At 36.1% G+C, this 17,408-nt stretch overlaps 1 protein-coding gene across 2 annotated transcripts in view; it reads right to left on the reverse strand.

Moving 5' to 3' along the window:
• The window catches only part of CRIM1 (cysteine rich transmembrane BMP regulator 1), a 181,400-nt gene that overhangs the window by 24,812 nt on the left and 139,180 nt on the right, over nucleotides 1-17,408 (reverse strand). For both annotated transcript variants that reach the window (XM_080583957.1, XM_080583956.1), the window contains 2 exons: nucleotides 11,450-11,578; nucleotides 33-189 (listed from right to left, as the gene is read on the reverse strand). In XM_080583957.1, the coding sequence (XP_080440083.1) occupies nucleotides 33-189; nucleotides 11,450-11,578 (286 nt within the window). The remainder of the gene's footprint in view (nucleotides 1-32; nucleotides 190-11,449; nucleotides 11,579-17,408) is intronic.

Here is a 17,408-nt window from a genome sequence, read left to right on the forward strand (position 1 = left end):
ATTAAATATGCATTCAAAATAAGAATACGTACAAGTATCCAAAGGGACAGTACTTGTCACATACAATGGGTTTGCATTTCTTAGGCCGTGGGCGGCACTGACAGATCTCGCAGTTGTGGGCATCAGTCTGGAACCCAAAGGAACAGTCCAGGGAGCAGCCCGATATGAGGCCAGTACACAGCTCCTCTCCTGTGAAGAACACACAGAGATGATCACAAAATGAATGCTGTTTATGCCAGACAAATGCATCTTTGGCAGGCTAAACCTTCTGTTCCCCTTTTCTCGTAACTTTTTAATACTGCTAATCATTACCTTCTGACTGTCCTAGTTTTAAAATATTCGACTGAATTCTACAGTAACAACCCAAACCATGTGAGCAGATTCATTGAGATGTCTTCAGCCCCAGTCAAGAACTTGGGAAGTATGATCTGATGCTGTATTCTAACTTGATTTTGTGAATTTATGCACATCCAACCAATATCCGTGACCATAAGCTTTTAATAAAACATTTAAAATAACATATACTTTTGATACGTTATATGAATTTAATAGGTTTCTGTTCCATATAGAACATCTTTTATTTCTACTCTATTTATTTTAATTAGAATTGAAAGGCTGGAATATCTTAACCATTATTCCGTACTTAGGATGTTTGCTGTCACCTGTTTTCTGATTAATACTTGTTATTTGAAAATATAACTGTAATACCAATTATAAAAGAGGTGATCTAAGCTTAGAGATGTTAGTCTGAAAGACCTGCTTCCTGAAATCCACCACTATGTTTTGTTAGCTTCTGTGGCAGGGAGGGAGATGCTGGATTGATGGTATTTCATTTTGTCCATTACAGAGATACATAATGGTCATTATGTTCACTTTCACTGGTGTTTAGTTCAGTCTTACTGAGAACCGTTAGTTTCTTTTTGTTCTTTGTGAAAGAAAAAGTTCTGGAAAAATCATTCTTAACACACTCAGTTGTCAGACTTAACCAAATGTAGCCAAGTGTTTCATAATTTGTTCTACCAGGTTAATGTTCATTTAGTAAAGAAGGCATGGAATATATCAAAAAATAATAAAAAAATAAACTCAGCTATAACATCTGATCTGGTGTAAATTATCACATCATCTACTGATGCTCAGAACTGACCAGTGAATAATCCTGGAACTGTACAGGTTGGATTGATTACTACCATTCATTTTCTTAAGTGTACTTTGTCACAGATGAAGTGTTTAGGTGGCTGGGCATATCATCGGACTCATGGAATATAGGTCAAGGAACAATAAGGTACAAATGCAAGGGGGTTGGAGAAATAGGTAGGCTTCTCAAAAAAAAAAAAGAAAAAAGGAAGAGCTGGAAATAGAAAAATAAATTTAAAGAAGTATAAACAACAAGAACATTTTTTTTTTGAATATTCCTTTATTTTGTGTCCAGATTTGTGATTATTGTGGCTCACTGTCAAAGTGTGGTTTCCAGGTTTCAGTACAAAGTAAAGATGGCAAAATTATGACTTTTGTAGGATCTCATAACCAAATATGGTTTTGTTTTCAATCTTCTTTTCTGCTTTGATTGTTTTGATTTGTTTAGTGAAATTGCTTTTCGGAGGTAAAAAAAACAAGCTTTTCAAAATGTAAAATTAATATACTTTATTAAATGGGTAAGATGTCTAGGACAGTGCTACACAAGCAGGACAACTGTGTCTCATCCTATGTTCATGACATAAATATACTTAAAACTCAAATGGTCATCTGACATACTAACTAGAAAATTCATTCTCAGGGCAATGTCTTCCTTGCTTAACTATTTATGTATGGAATTATCTTCAAAAGAATTTTAACTTTTTGAGTGGCCAAGAGATGGATGACTGACTAACCATCATTACCTCTCTGGCGCAGACACCAGAAAGCATCCTCATCCACATCACACCATATAAAAAATATCATCAAAATTTTGGCTGTGTCAAACATACAGGCAAATTTTGTCGAATTCATTACAGACCATTGTTCACACCTGAACTTACTGATGTTATATCAAATGCCGAACAGGAACATCAGAATAATCTGCACAGAACTCTGCTGAAAATCTTTCTAATAAGATGGTAAAACTCTGCCTTCTGAGATGTTTGTTATTAAAATTAATGTGTTTTCATACTTAAACTTCTGATAATATGACATTATAAACTGTGGACTTAGCTTTTTAATAGTTTTTGAGAAAAAAATATGGAAAAAACTAGGAAAAAAACCTCTGGAAAAACTAGGAAAACTTGGAAAAAAACTATGGAAAAACTGCTGGAAAAAAACTAGGAAAGGAAATAATAACTGAAGATGAACCAGTTTTCTAAAAGAAATTTTGGTGTTGTGAAAATCATAAAGTGGATTCTGGTCTGCTTTCTGACTTCACATCTAACCATTTACATTTCTTCTACTGACACATTTTTAAAAACATGAAAATTACATGCAGTCTCAAACTGAAGTACCATCTGGTACACATACACACTTTATGTCTGATGCATAGGCCTCCTGAAAACCCTAGTCCACAGCTTTAAACACGTTATTTTTCCAGAAAACAGAGCAAACCTGTCAATTTTACAGAAGCAGAGTTTAGCTGTCAGGGAAAGAAAAAAAAACAAGAGGAAAAAAAAGATGCCAGGCATAAAAATTCAAATGTAAATAAAATTCAGTGCATGTTACTGTCACCCTGACAATATCTCTATAGCCTTAGCTATATATCTAAATTCATTGTTCATAAAATAATCACAAGTTCATTAAGAACGACAAATAAAAACAGATTTCCTGCTAAGATTTTGTGTTTCAAATCAGAAATACTAAAGAATAAACAGAACTAGTTCACGAACGTCAATTGCAATCATCTGAGGAAACTTATTATTGAAATATATTAGGAGGTTATTTGTTAGGGGAGATTTTTCCAACTTTGCTTAAATAAATTTCTGGAACCTGAATCCCAAATTATGGAACATATTTGCAGAAAAGAGATCCAGCCCTAAATGGGCTAATAACTGCTTCAAGAGCATATCCGAAGCAAGCAGTCTGAAGGAGAGGAAACACTTCAAAAAGCAAATGCAGAAGGAAGACTGCCTTGCAGAGTTCTGGAAAGCTGCATTATGTGCTTACATGTCACTGTAACTCTAACAGCATAGACAAGCTTCTTGATTACAGAATAATCCATCCTTCTTTCTCTGAATGATTAGTTATGAAAACGTCACCTAGGAAACTAAACAAATAGTTATACTGGGGGAGGAAGACTAAAACAGAAATGAAATGATGAGTAGGAAACTGATTAAAGAGAAGGCACCTCTCATTATGCTGCTTAGGGAAATATGTGACTGCAGAGTAGAGCTCTGCTTGAGAAGTAGAAACACAGTCATTGATTTTTCTTAAGAAATGTGAAATGCCAATGAGGTAATATCACTACAGGAAACAATCCTACACAATGCAATAGGGGGGCTAAGGGTGATAAAATAATAATAGCAGAATGAAAGGTAATACTGAAAATGTATACAGTTACACTCCCCACTGAACAAGAACTAAAGCACTAAACAAGAATTTGTGCTGTAAGCTGAGAGTTCAGACATGGGAGATTGGTTGATCTCAGAAGGATGCTGACATGATGTGACTTTAGAGAGAGATGAATGTGTTCCTGAACATCTCAAACTAAATATGACTGTAATATAACTAATATACAACTACATATAACTATAATAACTGTACTTTTAACATAAATATACATACATATATATATATAATGTGAGGACAGGCTTTAGCTGAAATATAAAACATAAAATATGAAACAACAATTCAAAAATTCTGGAAAAATGTCAACTGAATCAATTACAGCAAAAGGCTAGCACAATAATACAAAAGGTATCCTCATCAAACTATATCAAAATAGCCTCCTGCGAAGAATGAATATGCACTTGAGGACACACATGCACTGAATGCTTATATTAGTGAATCCAGCCCATAAAAGTCCATGCAATTTTCTTTTCCATGTACAGTGATTGCAAAAACAGCAGCAAAGTCAATTACCAACAGTTCTATGTTTCTAGTCAGTTTTCACTAGACCTCACTATATATTGTCAAAAGGTATTGCTTATAGACTTTGACCCTTCCAAACACTGCAGTTCTAACAAAAACTCTCATTTGCAGATAATGTAATATTTGTAGATAGTTAAACGTATTATATGCTGACAAGGATATGGGAATTTCAAATTACTAGATTCATTTGGAACAATTTAATATGCTGTTGGAAAAAACTGGGAAGGCAAAGAATAGCTGAAGATGAACCAGTCTTCTAAAAAGATCTGAGGATTATTAATGAAGAAACGGAAATACTAGCACCGATGTTTCTAGGTCCAGTCACTACTGCCAATAAACTCCTTTTAATATAGTAGTTCCTTCCCCCTTTCTTCACCCACTCCCAAACACAGTTTCATACACACAGGCTGTAATAAAACAAATATTAGCTTCAGAAGATCATGATGCTGCTTAAGGAGAATCTGATTGTGATCTGTGGGATGGGACAAGACTGTCAGAAGAAGAAAATCTTGTCTTAAAAACAGGTGATTACCAAGATATGATGAGACTCTTCACAGTATACCGCATGGAAAAGAACTGGTGTTTTAAAACTCTTTTCTTCTAAGTATCTTATTCTCAATACTAAAAACAACTCGTCTAAAATGTTTGTCCAACACTGTAAGACCTAATCACATGCTGCCAAAGGAAAGACAGGTAGGTATGAAAATCAAAGCGTAAGAGAGGTTGATACACTGTTGTCACATACGGCTATCACTCTGCAAACAAGATAACAAAAATTCTGTACCAGGATATGTAATGTTATCAGTCTTTGTATTTGTGAGGATTCACTCAGAACCCAGATATTTCAGATACACAGCAATCTCTCCTTCTCAGATATGAGACCTCAAAGGCAGCATATCTCAAAATGAATCACAATTCTTTGGCCTAATTTCAAACCATCAGATGCATGATGTATTCCTGAGTTCACAGTATTCATATCCCCACCTTGCATGAGCCTAAGAATATTTGGAATGTTATAAAAAACTTCTCAAAAATCAAACTGTAACGTAGACAAAATTCAATTCTGTGAATTGCATGTTTGGGTCTAAAAATGGTCTTTCATTTGAACTTCTAACAGGTTTGCTGTAATTCCAGCTAATTCTTATTTCAAAACAGACTTCTCAATTTCTTTCTTCTAACATATAAGTGGCACATAAAAAAATCTAAGCTCTAAAACTAAGATATTTATTTTTCTCCAATTTACTATTTCACATATGGACACTGAAAATTTTACTCCGAAGACTGAAAATCAGCTTAGTCTAAAATTTTTGAAAATGCATTCCAGAGATGCATAGCCTGTTGAAATACTTTTAGTTTTTAATCCTCTGGTTCACAGAGAAGAGAAAATAACTGCTGGAAAGTGTTAATAGGTATTTGACAGGAATTATGTCAGTAATTCAACTTGTTTTAGGCCAGTGTCCTTTTTATTTTTATTTTTTATTTTTTTTTAATTTGTAGCATGGCTACAGAAAGCTATCTACATACCTTTACCATCATTATTTTCTTGACGCTGAGGCTAGATCATACCAGGAGAACTGTTTCACAGTACCTTTATAATTAAGCACTCCTCAGCCGTCCTCTCGGTGTGGATTGCTACTGCTGGTTAATCTTCAGGGGTGGGGATCTGGGGAGGCAAATTTATGAAGGAGAAAACTAGGTTACTTATCAGTAACTGGAATTCTCTGAATATATTGCCTCCACAGATCCACACTAACCCTCCCTCCTTTCTTTAGAATTAACTCATGATTCACAATAGCTGGATAAAAATGAAGGGACTGGGCACCGTGATGCTAGAAAAAAATAACCTCATGAGTCCGCTGAGGCAAATTACCCACTTGGATACCTGCTCTAAACAACACTAGGATTCACACACAACACGACTTCATGAAAATGGATTTGTAGCAGTGACATCTCAAAGGTGGAATTACTGGAAAATCATAGAATCATAGAATATCCCGAGTTGGAAGGGACCTATAAGGATCATCAAGTCCAACTCCTGGCACCGCACAGGTCTGCCCAAAGTTTAGACCATGTGACTAAGTGCACAGTCCAATCGCTTCTTAAATTCAGACAGGCTTGGTGCAGTGACTGCTTCCCTGGGGAGCCTGTTCCAGTGTGCGACCCCCTTCTTGGTGAAGAACCTCTTCCTGATGTCCAGCCTAAACCTCCCCTGCCTCAGCTTAACACCATTCCCGCGGGTCCTGTCACTGGTGTTTACAGTGAATAGGTCACCTGCCTCTCCAGTCCCCCTTGTGAGGAAGTTGAGACTGCAATGAGGTCCCCCCTCAGCCTCCTCTTCTCCAGGCTGAACAGGCCCAGTGCCCTCAGCCGCTCCTCATGTCTTCCCCTCTAGGCCCTTCACCATGTCCATCGCCCTCCTCTGGACACTCTCCAACAGTTTAATGTCCTTCTTGTACTGTGGTGCCCAGAACTACACACAGTACTCAAGGTGAGGCCGGACCAGCGCAGAGTAGAGCAGAACAATCACTGCAGGTTCTTAGTGACAAATGATACTGTTCAGCAGCAATTTTCAGATTTTAAATCTTAAGTTACTGCAATTATCAGGTATTATTCAATGTGGTGGTTAGTACTCTTTGGAGCAACAGGAGTCATGCCTCAAAAACATCTGATTACTGGCTTTGTTTCATTCTCCTAATGTATGCCTCCTTCCAAAGACTTTGTAATCCACTCCAGTCCTCTCTATGAAAGCACGGGCCTAGACACTCCAAACACAATGGCAACTGCTGCACCCTACAAGTAATGATTTTTTTTTACTTGCTTACTTTTTTTTTTTCTCTACTTATTTCTTATTCTCATATCATCTTTCTTTCTTTTTTTTTTTCCCTTTTTTTTTTTTTGTATTGTTGGAGTACTGTTTTGGTTTCAGTGATGGTGTTCTGCAGCAGTTTTTCCTATTAGCGGGACTATTTTATTTTCCCCTTTTATCTATATGTAGTGCTTCTGTATATTCCCGCTTAGTGTTATCATTCCTTTCCCCAATCATTTTTGGCTCCATCTCTACTCACTACAAGTTTTTCCCCTTATTAATCTGTGCTCACTCTTGGCTCAGTGGTCGTTTTTGTTCCCCCTCCCTTCTCTAACAACGGTGGTCTGCCTCTGCTTTTTGTATTTTACCTTGAATGTTTTCATTGCATGCTTTCACAGCATGTTTTTACATTCACTGCAAAAACAAGAAAGAAGGATATATTACAAAGTAAACTTGTATTAAAATCACTGTGTTCTAGAAACGTTATTTTCTTCTTTCTTCCTTCTCTCATTCTGTATTCCACTTGAGTCAAGCTAGATAAACTTGCATCTAAATTGCAATAAAGCACCAAAAAAGTTTTGTGATATCATACTTACATAATTATTTCAAATAAACCTGCTGTTTATTTGAAAACTGCCTGATTTCTGGCTCTAGGAACATAAATGAAGGTAACACTGAGGAACAATTTATAGATTTGCTGCATGTTCTTCCTTTCCTTCTTTGTCGTTTTGGTTTTATTTTGACTGAAATAGCTTGAAGTATGTATATTGCAGAGGACATAACTAAAGAAAAATTGGCAAGAACAGAAACTTAATTGGAAGGAGATTAGTAGAACTAGGAGAAGGTGACTTCAAATGGTAATGAGAGGTACCTTCTTTACTCAGACACTTTAAATCTGACTCAGTTGAACAGCTCAGACCAGCAAGGAAGATATGGGTGCAGTGTTAAGATACTGACATTCCCAATTTAATTTAAACGTAAGTCCACATGCATCTACATGAATTCTACACAATTCTTACATTTTTAGAGAGCCAAGATGCAACTAAACTAGTTTGGACTTGAAAGTACAGAGAACTACAGCAGTACGTTTTCAGCATATTTGACCTAAAACTGTTTTCGTCTCACTCCTCACTCACATTTGTCCAGAGCCTCGCAAGCGAGCAACATTACTTGACAGAAAAATTCTATTCCTGTCATTTTGACTGATATCCCCCAAGTGATGAAGATTTCCAAGCTGTTATTTTTTGTCATTTCTTTAGAAAATAAAGCTTTCCCTTCTCTGAATGACTTGGGAGATTTTTAAGCAATCTTCAATTCAAGTTCTTTAACTGAGAAAAAGGATGACAGACAAATGATACTATTAAGTTTGCTCCTGACAGTTTGCTATTGCAAAATGAAAATAATTGCAAGCAAGTCCAGAACAAGAAAAATTCCCTTGAATAGGTTCTTAGGCAGTATTTAATCAGAAACACTTCAAGCAAGAACAGAGATGTCCTGGGATGTGGTAAGTGTACATGTGCGATCTGGTAATCTAGGACAAAAGAAGCAATCCTTTGGAGTGACAGGCCTCCTGTGCAACAAACTGGAAGGCAGGACTGCACGCACAGGCTTACATGTTGACATTTACTGAGTATGTCCATCTTCTTGTTTGCGTCAAACTCCTGTTAGGAAATGTTCCCCCTGACCCCAGTTAATATATCAGCAATAAAAAAAAATATAAAAGAAAATCAAATTACCATGGTAAAAGTGGAACTTTCTAAATTCTGACTAAATTCTAATTTTTTAAGTAAGGCATTTATGTGATAGCCTGGATGCAATAAAGTATGTGCCTCATCTGCCCTTGCAGAAGATATTTTTTCTTTTCTCTTAACCTCTGGTATTTTTGATGTATCAACTTACGATTTCATTCAAGGCACCATTTTTGTGTTGTATGAGCACTTTTAGTTCCTGTGCCTGAGATTGCTCATTGATCCCATTGATCCTTAGACAAAATTCTTTATCCTTCTCTAGAGAGGATGTGCAAGGTGCAGTGTAACTGCTATTCCATGTAGTCAAGATGCAACACGCTAGCAAGAAGCTGGCTAAACGGCATAGTGGAGAAATCAGAGTAAAAAGGATGTGACAGCTATTTTCCAAAGGCTTCTAATATCACAAATCCACCTGATCTAAAAGCTGTTTTATTCATTTTTAAGATCGTAACTTGTTAACAATGAAAACCAAGGAGAAATGAAGTGAAGAAAAAGTTGTCCTGTAAAAATCCAACTCTCAGCTGGGCTGGACTGAGGTCTCTTAAAAACAGGCAATTCATTCACCAATCTCTTTATCAGTCTTCCTTTCCACATCTGCTGATGAGGGATTTGCATACCCTTTTTCTTAATTGTAGGATGTACATTCAGCTTTTTTATGTTTTCTGTTCTGATTTGTTTAAAACTTATTCACTTCTTTAGGTCAAAAGCTAAAAACACATTTATCAAAATCATTATTCTCAATAACTTTTGTTAATTTACTTAATAAAATAAGACATAACTAATAAATCTGAAACTAATGGCATAAACAGCACTGCATGTTTTATAAATAGGGGAAACTCCTATCCATATTTCAAAAGGTAGGAAGTAGTTCCTGTGGAAATCTATGAAAAGTCACCCCTACCATGAATACAACTCATCATTAGGGTAATATAGAAATAATATCTTCGATTACTTTATTAGTTACCATCTGTTTATTTGTTATTGAGATGTCCTGTCCTTTACCTTACTGAAATGGAAAAAAAATGCACATCTTCCCAGAAACAAGTTAAAAGTGCCAGGACAAAACCTTCTATTGCTCCTTAAGCAAAACACCAAGCCAATCTTAAAACTCACTAGCTCAGATCAACTAACAGTGATACTTTGATTGTTTCTTCTGTGGATTCCTAGAATGGTCATACAGGTTTAGAAAGTGACTGAGAACAAAAGGACTGAAATAAAAAGAGGAGAAATGGAGTAACACTTGAGCAGTGAAATCCTCAGAGGTTACAAGGAAGCTACAGAGCTACAATAAAATTACACAGGAAATTTGAACCAACACCTAGGCTGGGCTGGTGAGCACAGCAATACGTCCTCCAGCTGAGATGTCCTCCAGTTCTTTGTTTGGCAATCTCAAGAACAAACCTGTCCTTGTTTTATAGTTCCTGTATAAACATTGAATTCCTAAAGAAACATATCAAGAAAATAATTTTTTGCTTCTTTACTATGAAGATGCATCTTTGATACATGCAAAGTTCTCACAATCTCCAATGATTTTCATTGGGGAAAAAATAGATGTTGAATTAAAATTTGCATAAATCTTAACTCAAGTGTACTTATATAAGTTACAGAAATAAAATTATATATGTATATGTTTGTATATATACAAACACCCCCTAAAAGTATCATTTTCAAATACTTTTGATCCTCAAAACCAATAGGCTTAATAATGTAAGTTAAAACAATAAGTTAAAAAAAGGCTGTTTAGCAATAAGGAGTTTTTGAAATGCACAGGCTTGGGGCAGAGTGGCTGGAAATCTGTGCAGAGGGAAAGGATCTTGGGGTATTGGTCAATGCTCGCCTGAACATGAGCCAGCAGTGTGCCCAGGTGGCCAAGAAGGCCAAAGGCATCCTGGCTTGTATCAGGAATAGTGTAGCCAGCAGGAATGGGGAGGTGATCATCCCCCTGTACTCAGCTCTGGTGAGGCCGCACCTCGAGTACTGTGTTCAGTTTTGGGCCCCTCTGTACAAGAAGGACATCGAGGCCCCGGAGCCTGGAGTCCAGAAAAGGACTACAAAGCTGGTGAAGGGCCTCAAACACAAGTCCTATGAGGGAACTGGGGTTGTTTGGTCTGGAGAAGGGAAGGCTCAGGGGATACCTTATTGCTCTCTACAACTACCTGAAAGGAAGTTGTGGGGAGCTGGAGGTCAGCCTCTTCTCACAGGTAACTAGCAATAGGACAAGAAGGAACGGTCTCAAGTTGCGCTTGGGGAGGTTCAGGTTGTAAATGAGGAGATATTTCTTCTCAGAAAGAGCAGTCAGGCATTGGAACGGGTTGTCCACGGAGGTGGTGGTGTCACTGTCCCTGGGGGTGTTTAAGGAAAGGTTGGATGTGGTACTTAGGGACATGGTTTAGTGGGTGATATTGGTGGTAGGGGGACGGTTGGACCAGATGATCTTGGAGGCCTTTTCCAACCTTAATAATTCTATGGTTCTATGATACCTAGATGCTCTTGAACTCTTTATATACACAGAGGAAAATGAAACATGGAAGTCTAATAAGACTTCTCAAAGGGACAGTGTCATGAATGTTAAGTCCCAAATCATTACTTTTTTTTTTTAAATTTAGCTGTTATTTTTGCCTGATTTCAGACATTTGCATTTTTCCTCCAAGCACATTCCTAGCAAGCAAACAAGTAGTGTCAGAAATCAGCAACCTATCTTTGCAAGATGAACAACTAGAAAGCACATGTATATTACTACTACAACACTCTAAAATTATGAATGAAAAAAAACCACCAGAATATTAACATTTTCACATACAGCTGGATATAAAATGTATAAGCCATTGTATTTTTGCATACTCACTAGTTTTGCACTGACAAATGCGGCAACCATTTTGATCCAGTTTGAAACTATAGATACAGTCTTTTTCAGTCAAAGTGCAGTTCACCAAAATCTCACAGGTGGGTGGACCTATTGTGATGTACGTTGGTTCTAAATGTAAGAAAAATAAAACAAATTTGAGATCACTTCAGCATTTTAATTAGTCATAAAAAAGCAGACGGTGCAACAGAAAGACAATCATTTTTAACTAATTTTGCTTCTGAATCATGAATATTCTTGGTACTTAAAAAATTCAAGAAACAGGCTTTGTTTTGAAGCGATATATGCATTACAAACTATAAATCTGCATAAAATAGGAAACAGGAGAAAACCAACATGATGTTTCTGTTCACTATGAAATCAGCATTCTTGCATATGCAGTTTAAAACTGAATGCAAAATACCTATTCTGCCCAATCTTTTGCCAGAAGTATTTCATCAAAACTCTGTGGAAATTCTTAGGAACTAAGTAACTGGAGCTTTCTACAGTGCTCAGTTGATTGATACTACCAAGCTGCAAATCAAAGCATGTGACTCAATAGCTCATATCTTTCCTTATGTGAATAAGATCACTTCTACTTAAATTTAAAGCACAAGAGACTTTGAATACCAAATGGGAATGAAAGATATGCAGTGTGTGAAAGGTATCTTGAAGCCATAAACCACGACCATTCACTGAAAACATCACTTCTTACAGCATAATTTGCAGTACCAAATTGCATTTTTTTAAATTGGGGATACTATTGTCAATTATTAGATATTTATATACACTCTAATGCTTTATTTTGTACACCATTTAAACATGTTGGCGTATGAAATTGTTTTTGTTATATACAGTAGCCAGAAATATTCATGCATTTTATTATACAATGTTACTATAATAAAACAAAACCCAAATATATGAAAATAGCAAGCAAGCTCAATACTACCATTAGAAAACAGGATACAGAAGGAATGAAAAATCTGATTTCTGAAATTCCTTCTTGCTGTGTGAGACTAATTTTTCTATCTTGTGCTTTTTATAGAACTCATGTGTTAAAGAAGCAAAGAATTTAGTTATGAACATTATTAATATTATACTACGCATTAGGAAACACAAATTGCACAACTTTTAAATAAACAAATGTGAGATTTCAATTTCACTGTTTCAGTTGTTTGGGTTTCTCTTGTTTCTCCATCTCAAGAGAAAAAGACTTTAAAGCAATTAAGTTTTAAATAAATTCAAATAGATGAATTGATCAATTGTGAAAATACGGAGAAGTATACAAATCATCAAGACAAGAAAATACTGTTTTATATAGATTTTCATGGACTGAAGGTTGCCATATCTTACCACTTGCCATCCCCAAATCAAATACATTGAAAGGCAAATTTTGCCATCCTTAGAGGGTGATAGTCCTTACTCTCAGATTGAGAGTAAAACAATACTCAACATTTATGAAGTTGCTAGAGGTATACACAACCAAAATACAAATTTCTCTGCTTATTGGTTCAGCATCCAGCAGGCAGCTTTTGCACCTGTGCTTTCCAGTGAAGTGAAAATTACCCCATTACAAGAACGTGCCTTTCTGTTTTCATTGTCTTATACAATTTTCTGCTTTCATAGCTTCCCCCATCCCTTCTCTTCCCTTCACAACAGTTTATGCAGTGGCTGAACATTTTTAATCCTTTTTAAATTAGGTCAGCTAAGTACAGAGTTTGGAAGAAAAAACTGCACGATAGGCACTAGGGGGAAGTTGGAAGACTTCAGTCTTCTCTCTCAGAGATCATAGTTCAGATTCCTCACTTTTCTGAAAGTTTTGAAATACCATTCAAATTCTGTTCCTTGGGCAATTTTTGTAGAAGTAACTATACACATTAAATATATATGTCACATATCACATGTATAAACACCAACAGCTCTGTTTAAATACAGGCTGGAAATTTGCATAATGGCATCTATGTACCCTTAGATCCTCCAAATTACTTTTTTTTTTTTTTTTCAGATTTTTTTTCATTGTATGGCTCTTTGCATGCATTGTATGGAAGAGAAATCATAATGAGCATTTTATTTTAGAGTAAGTGAATTCCCAAACTAAACTTCTTTTAATCTCAGTGAACTCTTTGTATTTGTTTTCAAGCTCATTCAATAATCTAAAGCACATTCATGCCTAATATCTAATATTTGCAACTTCAACAAACCATTAGTTTAGGAATGAAGAATGTACCAATATACAGCAATAGCATGATATATTGCAGAAACTCCATCAATTAATCCAGTCTGTTTAGAGCAGAATATATAAACTACTTTTGCAAATAAACTAATTCTTAGCACCTGGTGTCTACTTTGAAAATCTCCTTTCCTACCTCACTGTTTTCTTTAACTAAAATATCCTAAACAAGCAAAAGACCAGAACAGATTCCCTGAATCTATGCTGGTTAATGGACAGACAGCCCAAACCCTATACTTCAAATGACAAAAATGCCACAGCACTGCTTATAATCAATGGTAGTTAAAAACACTACCAATCATATGGAGCACTAATGCTATCCAAAACAAAGTTTGTGGACGTAAGCTGGAAAAGTGAAGCAAACAGTAGGTTTAGCATTTGAGTGAAGGTTCCCCCCCCCCCCCACGTGTGGTAACTTTTTGAAATTCTGTTTAGTGTTTTGATGCCCTTATGTCTTAGATACTGACACAACAATTTTGAAATTTTTCTACAAGTAGCAATATAGTATTTCTTAGCGTGGACAAAATTAAACTGTTGCTATTAATTTAAAAGATTTTTCTTAGTCTTGGATTTGTTGGAGTTTGTTTTGCTGTTACCTCTCACTTTTGTTTCTGCTTTCAGCATCCTGAGATCTTCCAGGCAAGTTTACAAATCTGTTTTTCCCCTCTCCTGTCCCTAAAGGTAAGCCCTGAGATACAGTAATTTTATATGCATGCCTGCTTCTCAATGAGCTGCAAGTAGAGGACAAAAGAAATAATTTCATTCCCTACCCCCACATGTGCAAAAATGCAGTCAGAAAAAAAACTATCAAACCTTTTCACTTCGCTAGACAAGACTCAACAAATAAAGCCAGCTCTGCTGCTGCCAGGCTGCTGGCTATTTGAATAGGCAAGCAGTAGTTAGGCTTGAAAAAGCATGTATGGCCACATGATCCGATTTAGGCTTTCACTGCTGCTCTCAGTAGAAACTGCAGAAAAAAAGATCCCGTGCACAAATGAACAGACAATGGTGGGAAAAATGTGTGCTGTTTCTGTCTGTGTGTTTTTACAACAATAAAGCTATATTGTAGAAAGAGTGAAGAAGAAAATAAAGAGAAGGACATTGAAGAGAGTCTGGATTTTTTTTTTTTTTAATGGAACAGATTTTGCTGATGTGAAGTATCAGATTGAATAGAAATGCAGATTTCTATTAGAACATCTTGTTGCCATATATACTATCTCTGAGCATGAAACTTTCAATGCTGAATTTCAGTGCATGGGATTATTAATTTGCTTGCTATGAGCTTGATAAATATTTTGAACAATTTTTTTTTTTTTTTACACTTTTCACTTTGTTGTAAATACTCTTCAGCTAATAACTGAAATCATAAAATTGTAAATCAAGGAGGAAAAACAAAATCGCTGTCTGCATGTCCCGTCCCAAAGAAAATTTACTTAACATTAGGTTTGAGAGGAGTAAATAAACAAGACAATTGTATTGTCACACAATCTGTTAACATTTAATCATACCCTAGTTAAGTTTGCTATGTGATACCACTGCACATTCTCTTCCTCCTCATTTCAAGATGAGAAGTGATGCTGCTCTCAGGCTGAAGGCAGATTTAAATCATTATTTGAAATCCAGACCTATCTGAGGCACCAAACAGAGCATAAACAAGGATAAAATAAGAGTTTAATATCTGCCATTTTATTTAAAAGTCACTTCAAAAGTTTTGAAATCCACGGTGGATATTTCAGCTGCTGGTTGTCTATCAGTCTGCCCCACTGGAAAAACTCTACAGTACGTGATCAAACCCCTGAAGGCGTTGAAAGCAAAGTGCTTATATGACAGTGACATCCATGCAATGTCTGGAACTGGCTTTATCAGTTCCTACATTACCAATACTGTCACAAAACCTGGCCATCAGAAAAAAAGGGATGTTGTCAAGGTGGAATAAGACCACTTTCATTGACATTTTTCTATCCAGGATATTTTGCAAGAGAAGCAAAAACAGACCTCAAACCTCTATTTTCTGCTATTTTCTAATTTTTGAAACCATCCACTTCTCTCATGAGTGATGTGACACAGCTTTTGTCTCAAAGAGCAGTTTCTTCTGTTGAAAAAGTGAAATAATATATATATATGTATATATATACAGAAGAGCATGGCATGGTGCATCTAGTCTAGAACTGTGGCTCTGACAGTGGCAACAGCCACTGTCATACGTATATGTCGTTCTACTTGGATGAGTACTGGTATACTAGGATAATGCTCTGGTGAAGTATTCAGAAATTGAGAGAAACTGATGTATCCATGTTTCAATGACACTGGGGGGGGAAAAAAGTTTCTAAAGATTAGAATTTTATTATACACACAGTTTGAGCACTTAAAATTATCAGAAAAGAAAGAAAAAAAACTAAAATACACTGTTGATTGTTGAAGTCCTGGAAAAAAACAACAACAAAAATCCAAGACCATTTACTGCAATCTTCTTGACTTCTATTTTTTATCTGAATGGCAAAAATGAACAATTCATTAAAGATTTCAATTTTCCCTCTAATTTTGGAGATTCTATTTACAAAATTCTTTAGTTAGTTTTTAGGAGAATTAAAACAAAAACAACACAAAACAAAAACAACAAAACCCAACAACCTCTACAGCTGATATTGAAAATTATTGAAAATTATATAAATTTTCCTATCATACCCTTAAATTGTATAAAATTTGAACTTAGGACATTGAATTCATGTCAGCAAAAGAAGGATTCCACTTAGCTGTATTACAGCCATGTGTATTACAAGAGAGCACCAACTGTTCAGTTTTGGTTTGTATGAAGGACAAGAGGGACCTGTAGCAGCAAGAGCTTGGCGAGCAGATTCAGGGAAGTAATCCTTCTCTGGAGCACAAGAGAGGCTGACATATCAGAGTGAGTCCAGCACAGGGCCACCAAGCTGGTCAGAGGCTGGAGCAGGTGGCATAAGAGGACAGGATGAGAGACTGGCTTGTTCGGCATGGAGGAGGAGGAGGACAAAGAGGGGATTCTTCCGCTGTCTTGTAACTTCCTAATAGACCAAGCTTATCTTGGGGGCGGTCAAGGGTATGATGAGAGGCAACAAATACTTAAGTCTGAACATGAGAAATTACAACTTGAAACAAGTTTGTTTGATCCTCTTCTAAAACCATGTGGGTGGTCAAAGTCTAGCACACTGAGTTTGTGGGATCTTCATCCTTGAAAATTCTCCAGAATTCCTTGGAACAAGGCCCAGAACAACCTGCTATAAATGGACCTGCTTTGAGCAGGAGGTAGATAATCCCTGACGGTCCTTCCAACCTGCATAATTCTAAGAATTTCAATTTCTCACAAATTCAGGACATCTCCAGTGAAAGCAGCAATATCCTTGACGGACTGTAATCAGGGAAGTACAATCCACAGATTAACAATTCAATTTCTGATTGTTCTTATATTGCTTTTACTAAGTACTGATTACCTTCCTAACTCAATAAAAATACATGCCTGTCTAGTATCATCTCTCTGAAATTTACACAATGACTTAAGGAGTAGCTCTCTATTCAAGAACCAAGATTTCTTCCAAGCAGTTAAAACAAAACAATTCTCTCTGAAATGTTATTTGCTGACAACAGCAACCACCTTTAATCGGTGTCATTTTTTTGTCCTCTTATGTTAATACCTTAAAAACAGCTTATTTAGCCTAATATTATTATTATGACACAAAGAATACTTAGAACAAGCTT

This window comes from Anser brachyrhynchus (assembly GCF_964034855.1).
Source record: "Anser brachyrhynchus genome assembly, chromosome: 3".
NCBI classification, from domain to species: Eukaryota; Metazoa; Chordata; class Aves; order Anseriformes; family Anatidae; genus Anser; species Anser brachyrhynchus.